The sequence below is a fragment of the Dendrobates tinctorius genome, unplaced genomic scaffold (genome assembly GCF_039654945.1).
Source record: "Dendrobates tinctorius isolate UK_male_01 unplaced genomic scaffold, ASM3965494v1 ptg000012l, whole genome shotgun sequence".
In the NCBI taxonomy this organism is placed as follows: domain Eukaryota; kingdom Metazoa; phylum Chordata; class Amphibia; order Anura; family Dendrobatidae; genus Dendrobates; species Dendrobates tinctorius.
In genome coordinates, this window is record NW_027361680.1 from 4,622,270 (window position 1) to 4,637,169 (window position 14,900).

General features: G+C 45.7%; 1 protein-coding gene across 13 annotated transcripts in view; it reads left to right on the plus strand.

Moving 5' to 3' along the window:
- ATF6 (activating transcription factor 6) overlaps positions 1-14,900 on the plus strand; it is a 221,644-nt gene that overhangs the window by 17,763 nt on the left and 188,981 nt on the right. For all 13 annotated transcript variants that reach the window (XR_012226426.1, XR_012226425.1, XM_073557964.1 and 10 more), the window contains exon 4: positions 14,771-14,868. Coding sequence is in view for 11 of the 13 variants with exons in the window: in XM_073557964.1 (XP_073414065.1) it covers positions 14,771-14,868 (98 nt within the window). In the remaining 2 variants the exon portion in view is untranslated. The remainder of the gene's footprint in view (positions 1-14,770; positions 14,869-14,900) is intronic.

The following is a 14,900-nucleotide window of genomic DNA, read 5'->3' on the forward strand; positions in this document are numbered from 1 at the left end:
CAGGCAACAGCTGCTTCACTGGTATGGACCCAGAGGCGCCAGCCGACAGAGGGGCAAGTGCGCCTGGCGCAATCCAACCCCCACACGGCCTTCCCCGCAGCCCAGGACAACTGACCCGACTATCCCTGTTCTGTATCGTACAGGAGAAGGGTACCCCAGCCCCCCCGACAGAGGTTAAGGACTCGGTAAAGGCCACATCTAAGTCTGTCAGATGCCCGGTTTGCAGGGTAAAGCTGCCAGACAACTATACCAAGACTCTCTGCGGACCCTGCACTTCAAGGGTCGTAAGAGACGAGCAGCCGTCCCTCCTGGCCGAGATGCGATCCTTGATTCGGGAGGAAGTACAGGCCTCCAGATCCAGTCTCTCACGGCAGCAGTCCCCTAGTCCGGGGCCAAGCCGGAAGCGGCCGAGGTGGGAGATGGAGCTAGCCTCGGAGACAAGTTCGCCTGAAGGGTCAGACCCCCGGGACTCGGATCCAGAGGAGGGGGAGATCCCGACTGACAGGAGGGACCAAGGCAGGAAATACCTGTTTAAGTTAGATGCCACCGAGGACTTGGTGCAGGCGGTAAGGAACACCATGCAGATAGAGGATGTTCCAAAACCGCAGTCCCGACAGGACCTGATGTTTGGGGGACTGGTCGCTCGGAAACAAACTGTGTTCCCCGTAAGCGAACACATTAAGACAATGGACCTAGAAGAATGGAAAGAGGCAGAACGGCGACTTGTACTGTCTCGGGACTTTAAGAGCCGACTGCACTTTGACCCAGAGGAAAAACGATTGTGGGAGGAAATTCCTAAAATCGATGTTCCTGTAGCTAGGGTGACCAAAAAACCGCCATCCCCTTCGAGGACTCATCAAGTCTCAGAGACCCGATGGACCGGAAGGCGGATATTCTGTTAAAGAGAACATGGGAATCGGCAGCTGCCCTTACTAAGGTTAGCATAGCAGCCACCTCAGTGGCCAGGTCCATGTTCCTATGGGTGGGGCAGTTGGAAGAGCATTTATCCAACAAGACCCCCTAGATCTGAGATCCTAGCTTCCCTCCCTCTGATGAAATCAGCCACTGCGTTCCTTTCAGATACATCGGCCGAATCAGTAAGATTCGCAGCCAGAAACAGCTCCCTTTCCAACGCAGCTAGGCGAGCGGTTTGGCTGAAGTCTTGGTCTGGGGATAACGCTTCAAAGGCAAAGCTTTGCTCCATCCCCTTTTCAGGCTCAAGTGTGTTCGGGCCAGCTCTAGATAGCATCCTAGAGCAGGTGTCTGACAAAAACAAGGGGTTTCCAGAAGAAAAACCCAAGCGTCCCCAGTCCTTTCGTAGAGGGTCCTTTTTCAGGAGACAGACCGATTTTAGAAGCCAGGGTAGATCCTACAGGGGCTCCTTTAGAAACACTCAGAGCCAAGGGGGGAGAAGCAAGGCCCCTCTTTTTGCGTCATCCTCCAGGTCTAGAAGGCAATGACGCCATAGGTGTCGGGGGAAGACTGCAACGATTCGCGGCAAGGTGGCGCCAGGTAACCCAGAACCGGTGGGTCCTCAGAACCATCACAGAAGGGTACAGCATAGAATGTTATTCCCCTCCCCCCGACAGATACATCGCCCCCACCGTAGTCCCGGAAGACTCTACCATGTGGGCAGACCTACAGGACCTGCTCTGGTCAGAGGTCATAGTGCCAGTTCCGCAGCAGGAGAGGGGAAAAGGTCATTACTCTTCCCTATTCTCCATTACAAAACCCTCTGGCGAGGCCAGAACAATTATAAACTTAAAACCCCTAAATGCCTGGGTGGTATACAAAAGTTTTAGAATGGAATCAATACGCTCAGCGATTCAACTTATAGACAGGGATGCTGTCATGTGTACTCTGGACCTGAAGAGTGCATACTATCGGGTCCCCATCCATCCCGCATCTCAAAGCCTATTAAGATTCGCAATCAGTCTACCATCCCGGACCTGCCACTTCCAGTTCCAGTGCCTTCCGTTCGGGCTGGCTTCGGCCCCCCGAATATTTACAAAGCTGGTAGCGGAGGTGGTAGCCTACCTGAGAAAGCAGGGAGTCATTATAATACCGTATCTAGACGACTTTCTCCTAGTCGCAGGATCAGAAGAAAGGCTCATCCAGGACAGAAGCCGAACGATCAGAACACTGGAGTATCTCGGCTGGCTGATCAATGACCAGAAGTCAGACCTAAAACCAGAAAGCAGGAAGATCTTCCTGGGAGTCCTTCTGGATTCAAGAGACAGAATATCCCGGCTACCGAGAAAAAAACAGCAGACAATTCAAGACAGAGTCAAGGGACTACTGAGACACCGCTCCTCCATAAGAGGTGCAATGGAAGTTCTGGGTCTGATGACGGCTTGCATTCCATGCGTCAGATGGGCCCAGTCCCATTCGAGGCCCCTGCAAAAGGAAATCCTCGCAGGATGGAACAGACGTCAGGAATCTCTCGACGGGCCCATATCCTTACCAGACACAGTAAGAAGATCCCTGCGGTGGTGGATACAGCCCCAGAACTTACAGGTGGGCGTGCTATGGACAACTTCGCCGTACGTGGTAATCACCACAGACGCCAGTACGTGGGGATGGGGAGCCCACGTAGAAGGGAGAATTTTTCAAGGAAGATGGCCGGTCAGCATCAGAAGCAGATCCTCCAACTTCAGGGAGCTCTATGCGGTCTGGGAAGCCCTGCGTCAGAACCGGTCGGTAGTGAGAAATCGACATGTCCGGATATTGTCCGACAACACAACGGCAGTCTCATTCCTGAAACACCAGGGAGGTCCGAGACATCGACCACTCCAGGCACTCGCAGTTCGAATATTCGCCTGGGCAGAAGAGGTGGTCCTCTCCATAACGGCAATCCAACTAGAGGGTTCTCAGAACGTAGTAGCAGACTATCTAAGCAGACGGCGGGTCAGCCCGACAGAGTGGGAGCTAAACGAAGAAATCTTCCATCAGCTTTGTCAGCGTTTGGGAACCCCCAGTATAGACCTGTTTGCAAACTGGAAGAACTCAAAGGTCGCCAGATTCTACTCCTTGAACCCAGCAGATCACCCGGACGGAGTAGATGCCCTGAGCCAGGCCTGGACGGAACCCCTCTTGTATGCATTCCCGCCACTGGCGCTGATACCGGCGGTACTCAGGAAGATCTGCGAGGACCGCGCGTCGGTGATATTAATAGTGCCATACTGGCCAAAGTGAAGCTGGTTTCCGCTGCTAGGAGATATGGCAGTAGGAAACCCAGTCGAGCTACCCCTGAAGGGAGATGTTATCCACCAGGGGCCGATTCGCCAACCAGACCCAGCAAGGCTACGCCTCTCGGCATGGATCCTGAAAGGGACATCCTGAGAGCAAAGGGCTTATCTGAGCAGGTCATATCCACTCTACTGGCCAGCAGGAAACCGGTAACATCCGCAATCTACAGAAAAATATGGAAGAGATTCTGCCTGGAAGGTGGCAGGTCCGACCTCTCGGCAGGTACCCCTGACCTCCCTAGTGTCCTAGACTTTCTGCAGTCGGGATATAATAAGGGGCTTAAACCCAGCACGTTAAAGGTCCAGATCTCGGCTTTGAGCGCCTTCTTCGACTACCCTTTAGCCTCCCATCCTTGGGTGGTAAGATTCATAAAGGCCACGCAGCGTCTTCGCCCCACAATTAGGCAGCTCACCCCGCCCTGGGACCTCGGCCTGGTACTCAGATCTTTATGTAGGGACCCCTACATGCCTAGTGATGTCCATTTCGACACTCTCTCGAAAGACTGCTTTCCTCGTAGCCATCACCACGGCCAAAAGAATAGGGGAGATCCAGGCCCTGTCCACCAAAGATCCATATCTCCAGATCAGAGACGATCATATAACCTTAAGATTAGATCCGGCTTTTATCCCCAAGGTAGCCTCTTACCAGAATATAAATCAGGAAATAGTGCTACCATCCTTCTGCAGCAATCCCCACAATGAGAAAGAACAGCGTCTCCACTCCCTAGACGTAAGACGGGCAGTTATAAGCTATCTAGAGGCCACCAATGACTGGCGTATTGACTCAAACTTGTTCATCCCCTTCGGGGGTAAAAATAGGGGGAGAAAAGCCTCTAAGGCGTCCATCGCAAGATGGATCACATCAGTAATTTCAGACGCCTACCAGTCGGAAGGCGCCAACCCACCAAATACCCTAAGGGCTCACTCTACTAGGGCAGTTTCAGCCTCCTGGGCTGAGCGCGCAGGCACCTCAGTCGAGCAGATTTGTAAAGCGGCAACCTGGGCCAGCCTGAATACATTTTGCAAGCACTACAAACTTGACGTGCTATCAGGCCAACATACCGCATTTGGGAGAAAAGTTCTCCAGGCGGTGATCCCACCCTGAGGAGGTGCTTTGGTACTCTCCATGGTGCTGTCAGGGGGACGTCCTGGAAAATAAGTATTAGACCTACCGGTAATGATGTTTCCAGGAGTCCATCATGACAGCACGGGTAGTTCCCTCCCTGTTATGATATGTTTTGTTAAGTTATGTCATATGATGTAATATGATGATACCATTAAAAGAGTTATAGCATTATCCACGCTGTGGTTCTTGTTAAGTCACTGAGGGAAAGGGGTGGGACGGGGCCTTTTAACCTCTCGTGTGCTTTCCTGTCCCTGTAAGGAGGAGGAGGACGTCCTCCATGGTGCTGTCAGGATGGACTCCTGGAAACATCATTACCGGTAGGTCTAATACCTATTTTTTTTGTATTTTCTCAGATAACGTCCTATTGCTAACCTTTCAGGATTCCCAAGCTACAGTCGATACGGAAAGTATTCAGACCCCTTTAAATTTTTCACTTTGTTTCATTGCAGCCATTTGTCGAACTTTTTTGAATTTATTTTTTTTCTCATTAATGTACACTCTGCACCCTTTCTTGACTGAAAAAAAAAAAACAGAAATGTAGAAGTTTTTGCAAATTTATGAAAGAAAAACTGAAATATCACATGGTCTTAAGTATTCAGACCCTTTGCTCAGACACTCCTATCTAATTCACATGTTGTCCGTTTCCTTGTGATCCTCCTTGAGATGGTTCTACTCCTTCATTGGTGTCCAGCTGTATTTAATTAAGCTGATAGGACTTGATTTGGAAAGGCACACACCTGTCTATATAAGACCTCACTGCTCACAGTGCATGTCAGACCAAATGAGAATCATGAGGTCAAAAGACCTAGCCAAGGAGCTCAGAGACAGAATTGTGGCAAGGCACAGATCTGGCCAAGGTTGCTGAAGAATTTCTGCAGTACTCAAGGTTCCTAAGAGCACAGTGGCCTCCATAATCCTAAAATGGAAGAAGTTTGGTACCACCAGAAGTCTTCCTAGACCTGGCCGTCCAGCCAAACTGAGCAATCATGGGAGAAGAGCCTTTGGGAGAGAGGTAAAGAAGAACCCCAAGATCACTGTGGCTGAGCTCCACAGATGCAGTAGGGCGGTGGGAGAAAGTTCCACAAAGTCAACTATCACTGTAGCCCTCCACCAGTCGGGCCTTTATGCAGAGTGGTCCGACAGAAGCCTGTCCTCAGTGCCAAACATATGAAATCCCGCATAGTTTGCTAAAAAACACACGAAGGCCTCCCAGACTATGAGAAATAAGATTTTCTGGTCTGATGAGACGAAGATAGAATTATCACCAAAAAGTTCTAAGCTGTATGTGTGGAGAAAACCAGTCACTGATCATCACCTGCCCGATACAATCCCAGCAGTGAAACATGGTGGTGGCAGCATAATGCTATGGGGGTGTTTTTCAGCTGCAGAGACAGGATGTCTGGTTGCAATTGAAGGAAACATGAATGTGGCCAAGTACAGAAAGATCCTGGATGAAAACCTCTTCCAGAGTGCTGTGGACCTTCCAACAAGACAATGACCCTAAGCACACAGCTAAAATAAGGAGTGGCTTCAGAACAACTTTGTGACCATTCTTGACTGGCCCAGCCAGAGCCCTGACCTAAACCCAATTGAGCATCTCTGGAGACCTGAAAATGGCTGTCCACCAGCGTTCACCATCCAACCTGATGGAACTGAAGAGAAATCTGCAAGGAAGAATGGCAGAGGATCCCAAAATCCAGGTGTGAAAAACTTGTTGCATCATTCCCAAGAAGACTCATGGCTGTACTAGCTCAAAAGGGTGCTTCTACTCAATACTGAATAAAGGGTCTGAATAATTATGACCATGTGATATTTCAGTTTTTTTTAATATATTTGCAATTATTTTTAATTTTGTGTTTTTTTTTGTTTTTTTTCAGTCAAGATGGGGTACAGAGTGTACATTAATGAGAAAATAAATGAACTTTATTGAATTTACCAAAGGCTGCAATGGAAGAGTGAAAAATTAAAAGGGGTCTGAATACTTTCCGTGCCCACTGTAGATATGGGGTTCCTGATACCGCAAAGTTCCTATACATACAACTTCGTCATGTAGGGCGTGCGCAGTATGGAAAACTGACAGTGTCCCCAGGCTGTTCCAAGCTGAAGGCGCTGTTGGGGACCACTGATTTACTGAAACCCCTCACACAAACACATTCTGTTCTCCAGTCATCTGTTGTCAAGTCTTATGATAAGGCTTATGTGAAAAGGGTGGCGGATATACCAGTTTTGAAGGTGGATGAATGGGTGGAGGTGGAAGATGCGTTTTGTTCCTCGAGTTGTAGGGACTATTTAATCCAGGCACAAAATTCTAAATAGAGTTTGATATTCCCGAAAGTTTGAAGAAATTTGGGATCGTCACAAATAATTTGTTTTAATTACAAACTATATCTGAAACTGAACCTGTCAAAGACTGAACTCCTTGTGTTTCCTCCCTCTACTAATGTACCTATACCCGACATTGCCATTTCCGTGTGTGGTTCCATTATTACTCCCCAGCAACCTGCCCGACCCCGAGCTTTCCTTTGCCCCCCACATCCGATCACTGGCTCGCTCTTGTTATCTGCACCTCAAAAACATTTCTAGAATTCGACCTTTTCTTACTTTTGACTCCGCAAAAACTCTTACTGTTTCTCTAATTCATTCTCGACTATTGTAACTCTCTTCTAATCGGTCTCTCTCTTACCAAACTCTCCCCCCTCCAATCTGTCTTGAATGCTGCAGCCAGGATCATATTCCTCGCCAATCGTTACACCAACGCCTCTACCTTGTTCAAGTCATTACACTGGCTACCCATTCACTCCAGAATCCAGTACAAACTTATTACCCTCACCCACAAAGCTCTCCATGGCTCAGCACCACCCTACATCTCCTCCCTCGTTTCAGTATACCACCCTACCCGCGCCCTCCGTTCTGCTGATGACCTGAGGTTAGCATCCTCAATAATCAGAACCTCCCACACCCGTCTCCAAGACTATACAGTCATGGCCAAAAGTTTAGAGAATGACACAAATATTTTTACAAAGTCTACTGCTTCATTTTTTCTAATGGCAATTTGCATATACTCCAGAATGTTATAAAGAGTGATCAGCTTAACAGCAATTACTTGCAAAGTCAATATTTGCCTAGAAAATTAACTTTATCCCCCAAAACACATTTCAACATCATTGCAGCCCGGCCTTAAAAGGACCAGCTAACATCGTTTCAGTGATTGCTCCATTAACACATGTGTGGGTGTTGATGAGGACAGGGCTGGAGATCAATCTGTCATGATTAAGTAAGAATGACACCACTGGACACTTTAAAAGGAGGCTGGTGCTTGGCATCATTGTTTCTTCTGTTAACCATGGTTATCTCTAAAGAAACACGTGCAGTCATCATTGCACTGCACAAAAATGGCCTAACAGGGAAGAGTATCGCAGCAAGAAAGATTGCAACTCAGTCAACAATCTATCGCATCATCAAGAACTTCAAGGAGAGAGGTTCCCTTGTTGCCAAAAAGGATCCAGGGCGGCCAAGAAAGACCAGCAAGCACCAGGACCGTCTCTTAAGTGTTTCAGCTGCGGGATCGGGCTACCAACAGTGCAGAGCTTGCTCAGGAATGGCAGCAGGCAGGTGAGTGCATCTGCACGCACTGTGAGGCGGAGACTCTTGGAGCAAGGCCTGGTCTCAAGGAGGGCAGCAAAGAAGCCACTTCTCTCCAGGAAAAACATCATGGACAGACTGACATTCTGCAAGAGGTACAGGGAGTGGACTGCTGAGGACTGGGGTAAAGTCATTTCTCTGATGAATCCCCTTTTCGAATGTTTGGGACATCTGGAAAACGGCTTATTCGGAGAAGACCTGGTGAGCGATACCACCAGTCTTGTCTCATGCCAACTGTCAAGCATCCTGAAACCATTCATGTGTGGGGTGGCTTCTCAGCCAAGGGAATGGGCTCTCTCTCAGTCTTGCCTAAAAACACAGCCATGAATAAAGAATGGTACCAGAATGACCTCCAAGAGCAACTTCTCCCAACCGTCCAAGAGCAGTTTGGCGATCAACAATGCCTTTTTCAACATGATGGAGCACCTTGCCATAAAGCAAAGGTGATAACTAAATGGCTCAGGGAACAAAACATAGAGATTTTGGCACCATGGCCTGGAAACTCCCCAGATCTTAATCCCATTGAGAACTTGTGGTCAATCATCAAGAGACGGGTGGACAAACAAAAACCTTCAAATTCAGACAAAATAAAAGCATTGATTTTGCAAGAATGGACTGCTATCAGTCAGGATTTGATCCAGAAGTTGATTGAGAGCATACCAGGGAGAATTGCTGAGGTCCTGAAGAAGAAGGGTCAACACTGCAAATATTGACTTGCTGCATTAACTCATTCTAACTGTCAATATAACCTTTTGTTACTCATAATATGAATTGCAATTATATTTCTGTATGTGATAAAAACATCTGACAAACACATAAAAACCAGAGGGCAGCAGATCATGTGAAAATATAATATTTGTGTCATTCTCTAAACTTTTGGCCATGACTGTACACATGCTGCGCCAATTCTTTGGAATGCACTTCCCAGGTCAATACGATTAGTCCCCAATCCCCACAATTTTAAGCGTGCCCTGAAAACGCATTTATTCAGACTGGCCTACCGCCACAGCACAATAACCTAACTATCCCTGTGTGGCACAGTCAAAAGTTTTACCATAACCAGGTTCCCCGCATCATGTTCCCACATGCTTTATACATCCATTAGCCCTCTGTGTCTGTACTGTTACACACTTAACATTATGGCTGGTCCATACAATCAGGGCAACTGTTACCACCCACCTTTCGTGTCTCCCTCTTTCCTCATAGAATGTAAGCTTGCGAGCAGGTCCCTCATTCCTCTTGGTAGCTGTTATGATCTATGTGATTATTGTTATGCTGTAATATCTAATGTCTATATCTGAAACTGAACCTGTCAAAGACTGAACTCCTTGTGTTTCCTCCCGCTACTAATGTACCTACACCCGACATTGCCATTTCCGTGTGTGGTTCCACTATTACTCCCCAGCAACATGCCCGCTGTCTTGGGGTCATACTTGATTCCGAGCTTTCCTTTGCCCCCCACATTCGATCACTGGCTCGCTCTTGTCATCTGCACCTCAAAAACATTTCTAGAATTCGACCTTTTCTTACTTTTGACTCTGCAAAAACTCTTACTGTTTCTCTTATTCATTCTCGTCTCGACTATTGTAACTCTCTTCTAATCGGTCTCCCTCTTACCAAACTCTCCCCTCTCCAATCTGTCTTGAATGCTGCAGCCAGGATCATATTCCTCACCAATCGTTACACCGATGCCTCTACCTTGTGCCAGTCATTACACTGGCTACCCATCCACTCCAGAATTCAGTATAAACTTATTACCCTCACCCACAAAGCCCTCAATGGCTCAGCACCACCCTACATCTCCTCCCTTGTTTCAGTATACCACCCTACCCGCTCCCTCCGTTCTGCTGATGACCTGAGGTTAGTATCCTCAATAGTCAGAACCTCCCACTCCCGTCTCCAAGACTTTACACGTGCCGCGCCAATTCTTTGGAATGCACTTCCCAGGTCAATACAATTAGTCCCCAATCCCCACAATTTTAAGCGTGTCCTGAAAACGCATTTATTCAGACTGGCCTATCGCCTCAACACATTAACCTAACCTATCCCTGTGTGGCAGAGCCAAAAGTTTTACCATAACCAGGTTCCCAGCATCATGTTCCCACATGCTTTATGCATCCATTAGCCCTCTGTGTCTGTACTGTTACACACTTAACATTATGGCTGGTCCATACAATCAGGGCAACTGTTACCACCCACCTTTCGTGTCTACCTCTTTCCTCATAGACTGTAAGTTTGCGAGCAGGGCCCTCACTCCTCTTGGTATTTGTTATAATCTACTGTATGTGATTATTGTTATGCTGTAATGTCTATTGTCTGTACAAATCCCCTCTGAAATGTAAAGTGCTGTGGAATATGTCGGCGCTATAAAAATAAAATTTATTATTATTATTATATTGTCTGTACAAGTCCCCTCTGAAATGTAAAGTGCTGCGGAATATGTCGGCGCTATAAAAATAAAATTTATTATTATTATTATTATATTGTCTGTACAAGTCCCCTCTGAAATGTAAAGTGCTGCGGAATATGTCGGCTCTATAAAAATAAAATTTATTATTATTATATTGTCTGTACAAGTCCCCTCTGAAATGTAAAGTGCTGCGGAATATGTCGGCGCTATAAAAATAAAATTTATTATTATTATTATATTGTCTGTACAAGTCCCCTCTGAAATGTAAAGTGCTGCGGAATATGTCGGCGCTATAAAAATAAAATTTATTATTATTATTATTATATTGTCTGTACAAGTCCCCTCTGAAATGTAAAGTGCTGCGGAATATGTCGGCTCTATAGAAGTAGAATTTTATTATTACAAAGCTGCGGTGCTTTCCTTTATGTACTCAATTTGGCTTTGTACAAAAATTTCTTCCATTCTGGTCTGAGCTACTTAATTTAAGATTTGTTTTTCTTTGATAGAAAAATAATTATAATGAAAAATGAAAATTCACAAGTCTCCATTGGCTACAAGAAATATAGCTCTGGAAAAAATTAAAAGACCACCAACTCAAAACCCTGTCATGGGCAGCCCATGCTCCAGACCTGAACCCCATTCAAAACCTCTGGAATGTAATCAAGACGATGATGGATAGTCCCAAGCCATCAAACCAAGAAGAGCTGCTTAAAATTTTGCGTCAGAAGCAGTGTGAAAGACTGGTGGCAAGCATGCCAAGAAGCATGAAAGCTGTTTATAAAAATCATGGTTATTCCACAAAATATTGATTTAACTTTTCCTGAGTTAAAACATTAGGATTGTTCTTTCTAAATGATTATGAACTTGTTTTCTTTGCTTTATTTTAGGTCTGAAAGCACGGTGTTTTTTTTTTTTTTTTTTCTTTTTAAACTTTGACCATTTTTCTTTGTCAGAAAAAAATACAAAATTTTTTGCTTAGAATTTCGTAGACATGTCAGAAGTTTATTGACTAAAAGAACAATTTACATTTTACTCAAATATACCTGAAAGTGGTCTCTTAAATTTTTCCAGAGCTGTATATTCCTAATCCATACAAATAGCTGCATTTATAAATTTAACCCCTTCACGACCTTTGACATGGATACGTCATTTGGATCATGCAGGACACGGGATCTGCACGTTTGCCACCAGGGGCTCTGCTTAAGAGTCAGTCAAGTCCCGGATTTCTCTGAGCAGTGCCAGCACTGCCCTGGGCTATTTACTCCCCCTGAATGCCATTATCAATAGCAATTGCAGCATTTGAGAAAGGGAGGGAGCTCCCTTTACTGTACGATTGACGCCCCTGCGTTTTCGAGGACGGCAGATCGCTGCCATGGCAACCCAAGGTCACATGACGACTTCCAGGTCAGCCAGCTACGGCGTGCTGGTTAGACCATTTTGAGAGCATGGTCTAAGAGGCTTCTGTCAGTGTGCATTTTCAGGTATAAAGGTATAAAACATTACATTATAACCGCAATCAAAGTAAAAAAGTTAAAGTTCAATATTTCCACAAATACAAAAAAAATCACCCTAAATTTACCGCTAACTATAAAGTACAATTCGTCATGAAAAAGCAATCTCCGAATCGGTGTTGAAGCGTTCCAGAGTTATTACCACATAAAGTGACACTGGTCAGAATTATAGTAATTGGCCTGGTCAGGGAGGTGAAAATGGGCGGGGGGTGAAGGGGTTAATAATCCCAATAGGATTCCCAGCAAAGCCTTCTGCATATTTATTTCTATCATTTGTCTTCTTAAGGTGTTATTTATTGGCATTTTGGGGAATATCCCATCCCTGAAATGCTGGGCATGGGGCTGGTATGATTGGGTGTTGTGTATGGATAGAATTATTTAGTTGTTAGTTCATTCTATGCAACTTAATAATAGTCCCCCAAGTCAGACCTGGAGCTGGCTTCAGTGGACATTGATGCTTATTGAAACTTATGGTTCTGTTGTTCATCTTTCATTGTGTTTAACAAATGGAAAATGAAGTCTTTAAAAAAACATACACCAGAACCTCTAAGCACCAGCTCCAAGTAGATAGAGTAGTCGCTCAAGATCCAGTCAGACCAATCTCTGCACAGCCTGGATTGACTACAGGAAAGCCTATGACTCAATGTCACACACATGGATCTGTGAATGCTTGATTGTCTACAATGTCAACATTAAGACACTTCCTCAGAAACTGAATGGGGCTATAGAGAACAACATTGGAAGTCAACTCGAGACAACTAGCACATGTGACCATCAAATGCAGCATATACCAAGGTGAAGCACTGTCCCTATTGCTGTTCGGGATAGACTTGAACCTCCGCTGACAGATAATTACAGAGTCTGGCTATGGATACAAGTTTGAGTGGAAGCACCATTAGATGACATCAAGCTGTATGCGGAAAAACTAACGCGTCATCAATTCACTGATGCACGTGACAAGGAGCCACAGCAAAGACATCAGGATGTCCTTCGGACTGGAGAAGTGCGACCGTTTGATGATAGAGAGGCAAGCTAGTCAAGATTGTTGAAGTGGGATTACGAGCAGGGCACATAGCAGATGTACAGACATGATAAAAGTACCTCCTGCATCCCACAGGAATACGGTAACCATGATGAGGAGGCAAGGAAAGCACCAACATCCAAATACCATGAAAGGGTAAGACAGGTCCTGAAGAACCCACTCCATGTGAAGAATAAAATCTGTGCCAGCAATACATATGCCCTGCCAGTTATCAGATACCCTGCTAACATAGTGTGCTGGCCAAAAGAAGAGATGGAAGCTGCAGATGTGAAGACTCGAAAGCTCCTCACAATACATGGAGGGCTCCACCCAAAGACTGTATACTAACAGAAGGATGGTGGTCGAGGCTTGAAAAGCATCCATGCCACCATCACGGATGAAACGAAGAGTATCCAGGAATACATCAGAAAAATTGCACCAAAGGATGAGACGCTGAGAGAGAGCTTAAGGCATCAACAACAACAGATCAGGAAATAACATGAAGTGCCATGGCAAGACAGGCAGCTGCTTGGGATGTACCATTGACAGACAATGGAGGTGGCTGACATGAAGAAATCCTACCAATGGCTGGAGAAAACTGGTTTCCAAGATGGCACAGAGGCACTAATCATAGCGGCACAAGAGCAAGCACTAAGTACCAGATCCATAGAAGCAGGAATCTACCACACAACACAAGACCCAAGGTGCAGATTTTGAAAAGAAACCTCAGGAACAGTGCAGCACAAAGTGGCAGGATGCAAAATGCAAGCAGGAACAGCGTATACCGAACGGCACAACCAAGTAGTGGGAATTGTATCTGCACATCGTATGGGCTAAGTCCCTCAGAGTCTAGGTGGGAGACCCTAGAAAAAGTGCTGGAGAATGAAAGGGCTAAAATCCTTTGAGACTTCAAGATCCAGATGGATAAGCAGGTGTTGGCTAACCAACCAGTCATTGTGATAGTAGACAATGATCAAAAGGCAGCAATGGTAATAGATGTGGCAGTGCCAAGTGACTGCAACATCAGAGAGGAGGAATATGAGAAGTTGGAGAAATACCAGGGCCTCAAAGGAGAACTGGAGAAGATGTGGAAGGTGATGGGCGGTCACTGCTCCGAGTGCTCCTAAGTTGGGAAAATTGCTACAACAGATCCCAGGAGCAACATCTGAACTTTATCCAAAAAAGCGTAATGCTGGGAATAACTAAGACCCTGCGCAGAACCCTCAAACTCCTAGGCCTCTGGTAGAGGACCCGAGAATGAGGAAGGACAAAAAAATACCACCCCCATTGGTGGATGAGAAGGAAGTGTTTGTTTTTTTTTGTGTGTGTTCCAAGCTTCACTAACCTGGAGCATCATTCATAAACCCCTTCATTGTGGGAGGTTTTAGAGCACTGTTATACTTTTGCAGATTTGAATATTCTATCTAGCACATTTTAAAAAACCATCTAGCACTTTGCACTGATTAGAACTTTCCTGACTTTTTAACAAAGTGTACCAGTTAGGGAAAACAAAAGGATCAGAAATTAGTTTTGTAGCTAAAAGTGTAGCTTGGTAGACTTCGATAACACCACTGAGGTCTGACTATATCCACATAATCTCCATGATTGAGATGCCATGATGATCCTAATTTTATTGAAATGTCAGTGGCCGAGATGAGAGAGGCATTTCTAAAGCACACAAGGAAAACTCAAGATCCAGGATGCTGACATGGAAATGTGTAGATATGTAGTGATACTTATTCTCTATGACTTTGCATGTGATTGTGTGCTGCTAGATTCGGTGTATAATCTTTATAATATGCCTTTTACTAGATGATGTAAAGCCAGAACCATTGTCTCCCGCATCTTCCAGCTGTTCTGTTCAGTCGCCTTTGTCTGCTGACTCCCCACTGAACTCACAATATGTACCGGTAAGGAATTTCTTGGGCATCTAAAGAAGGCT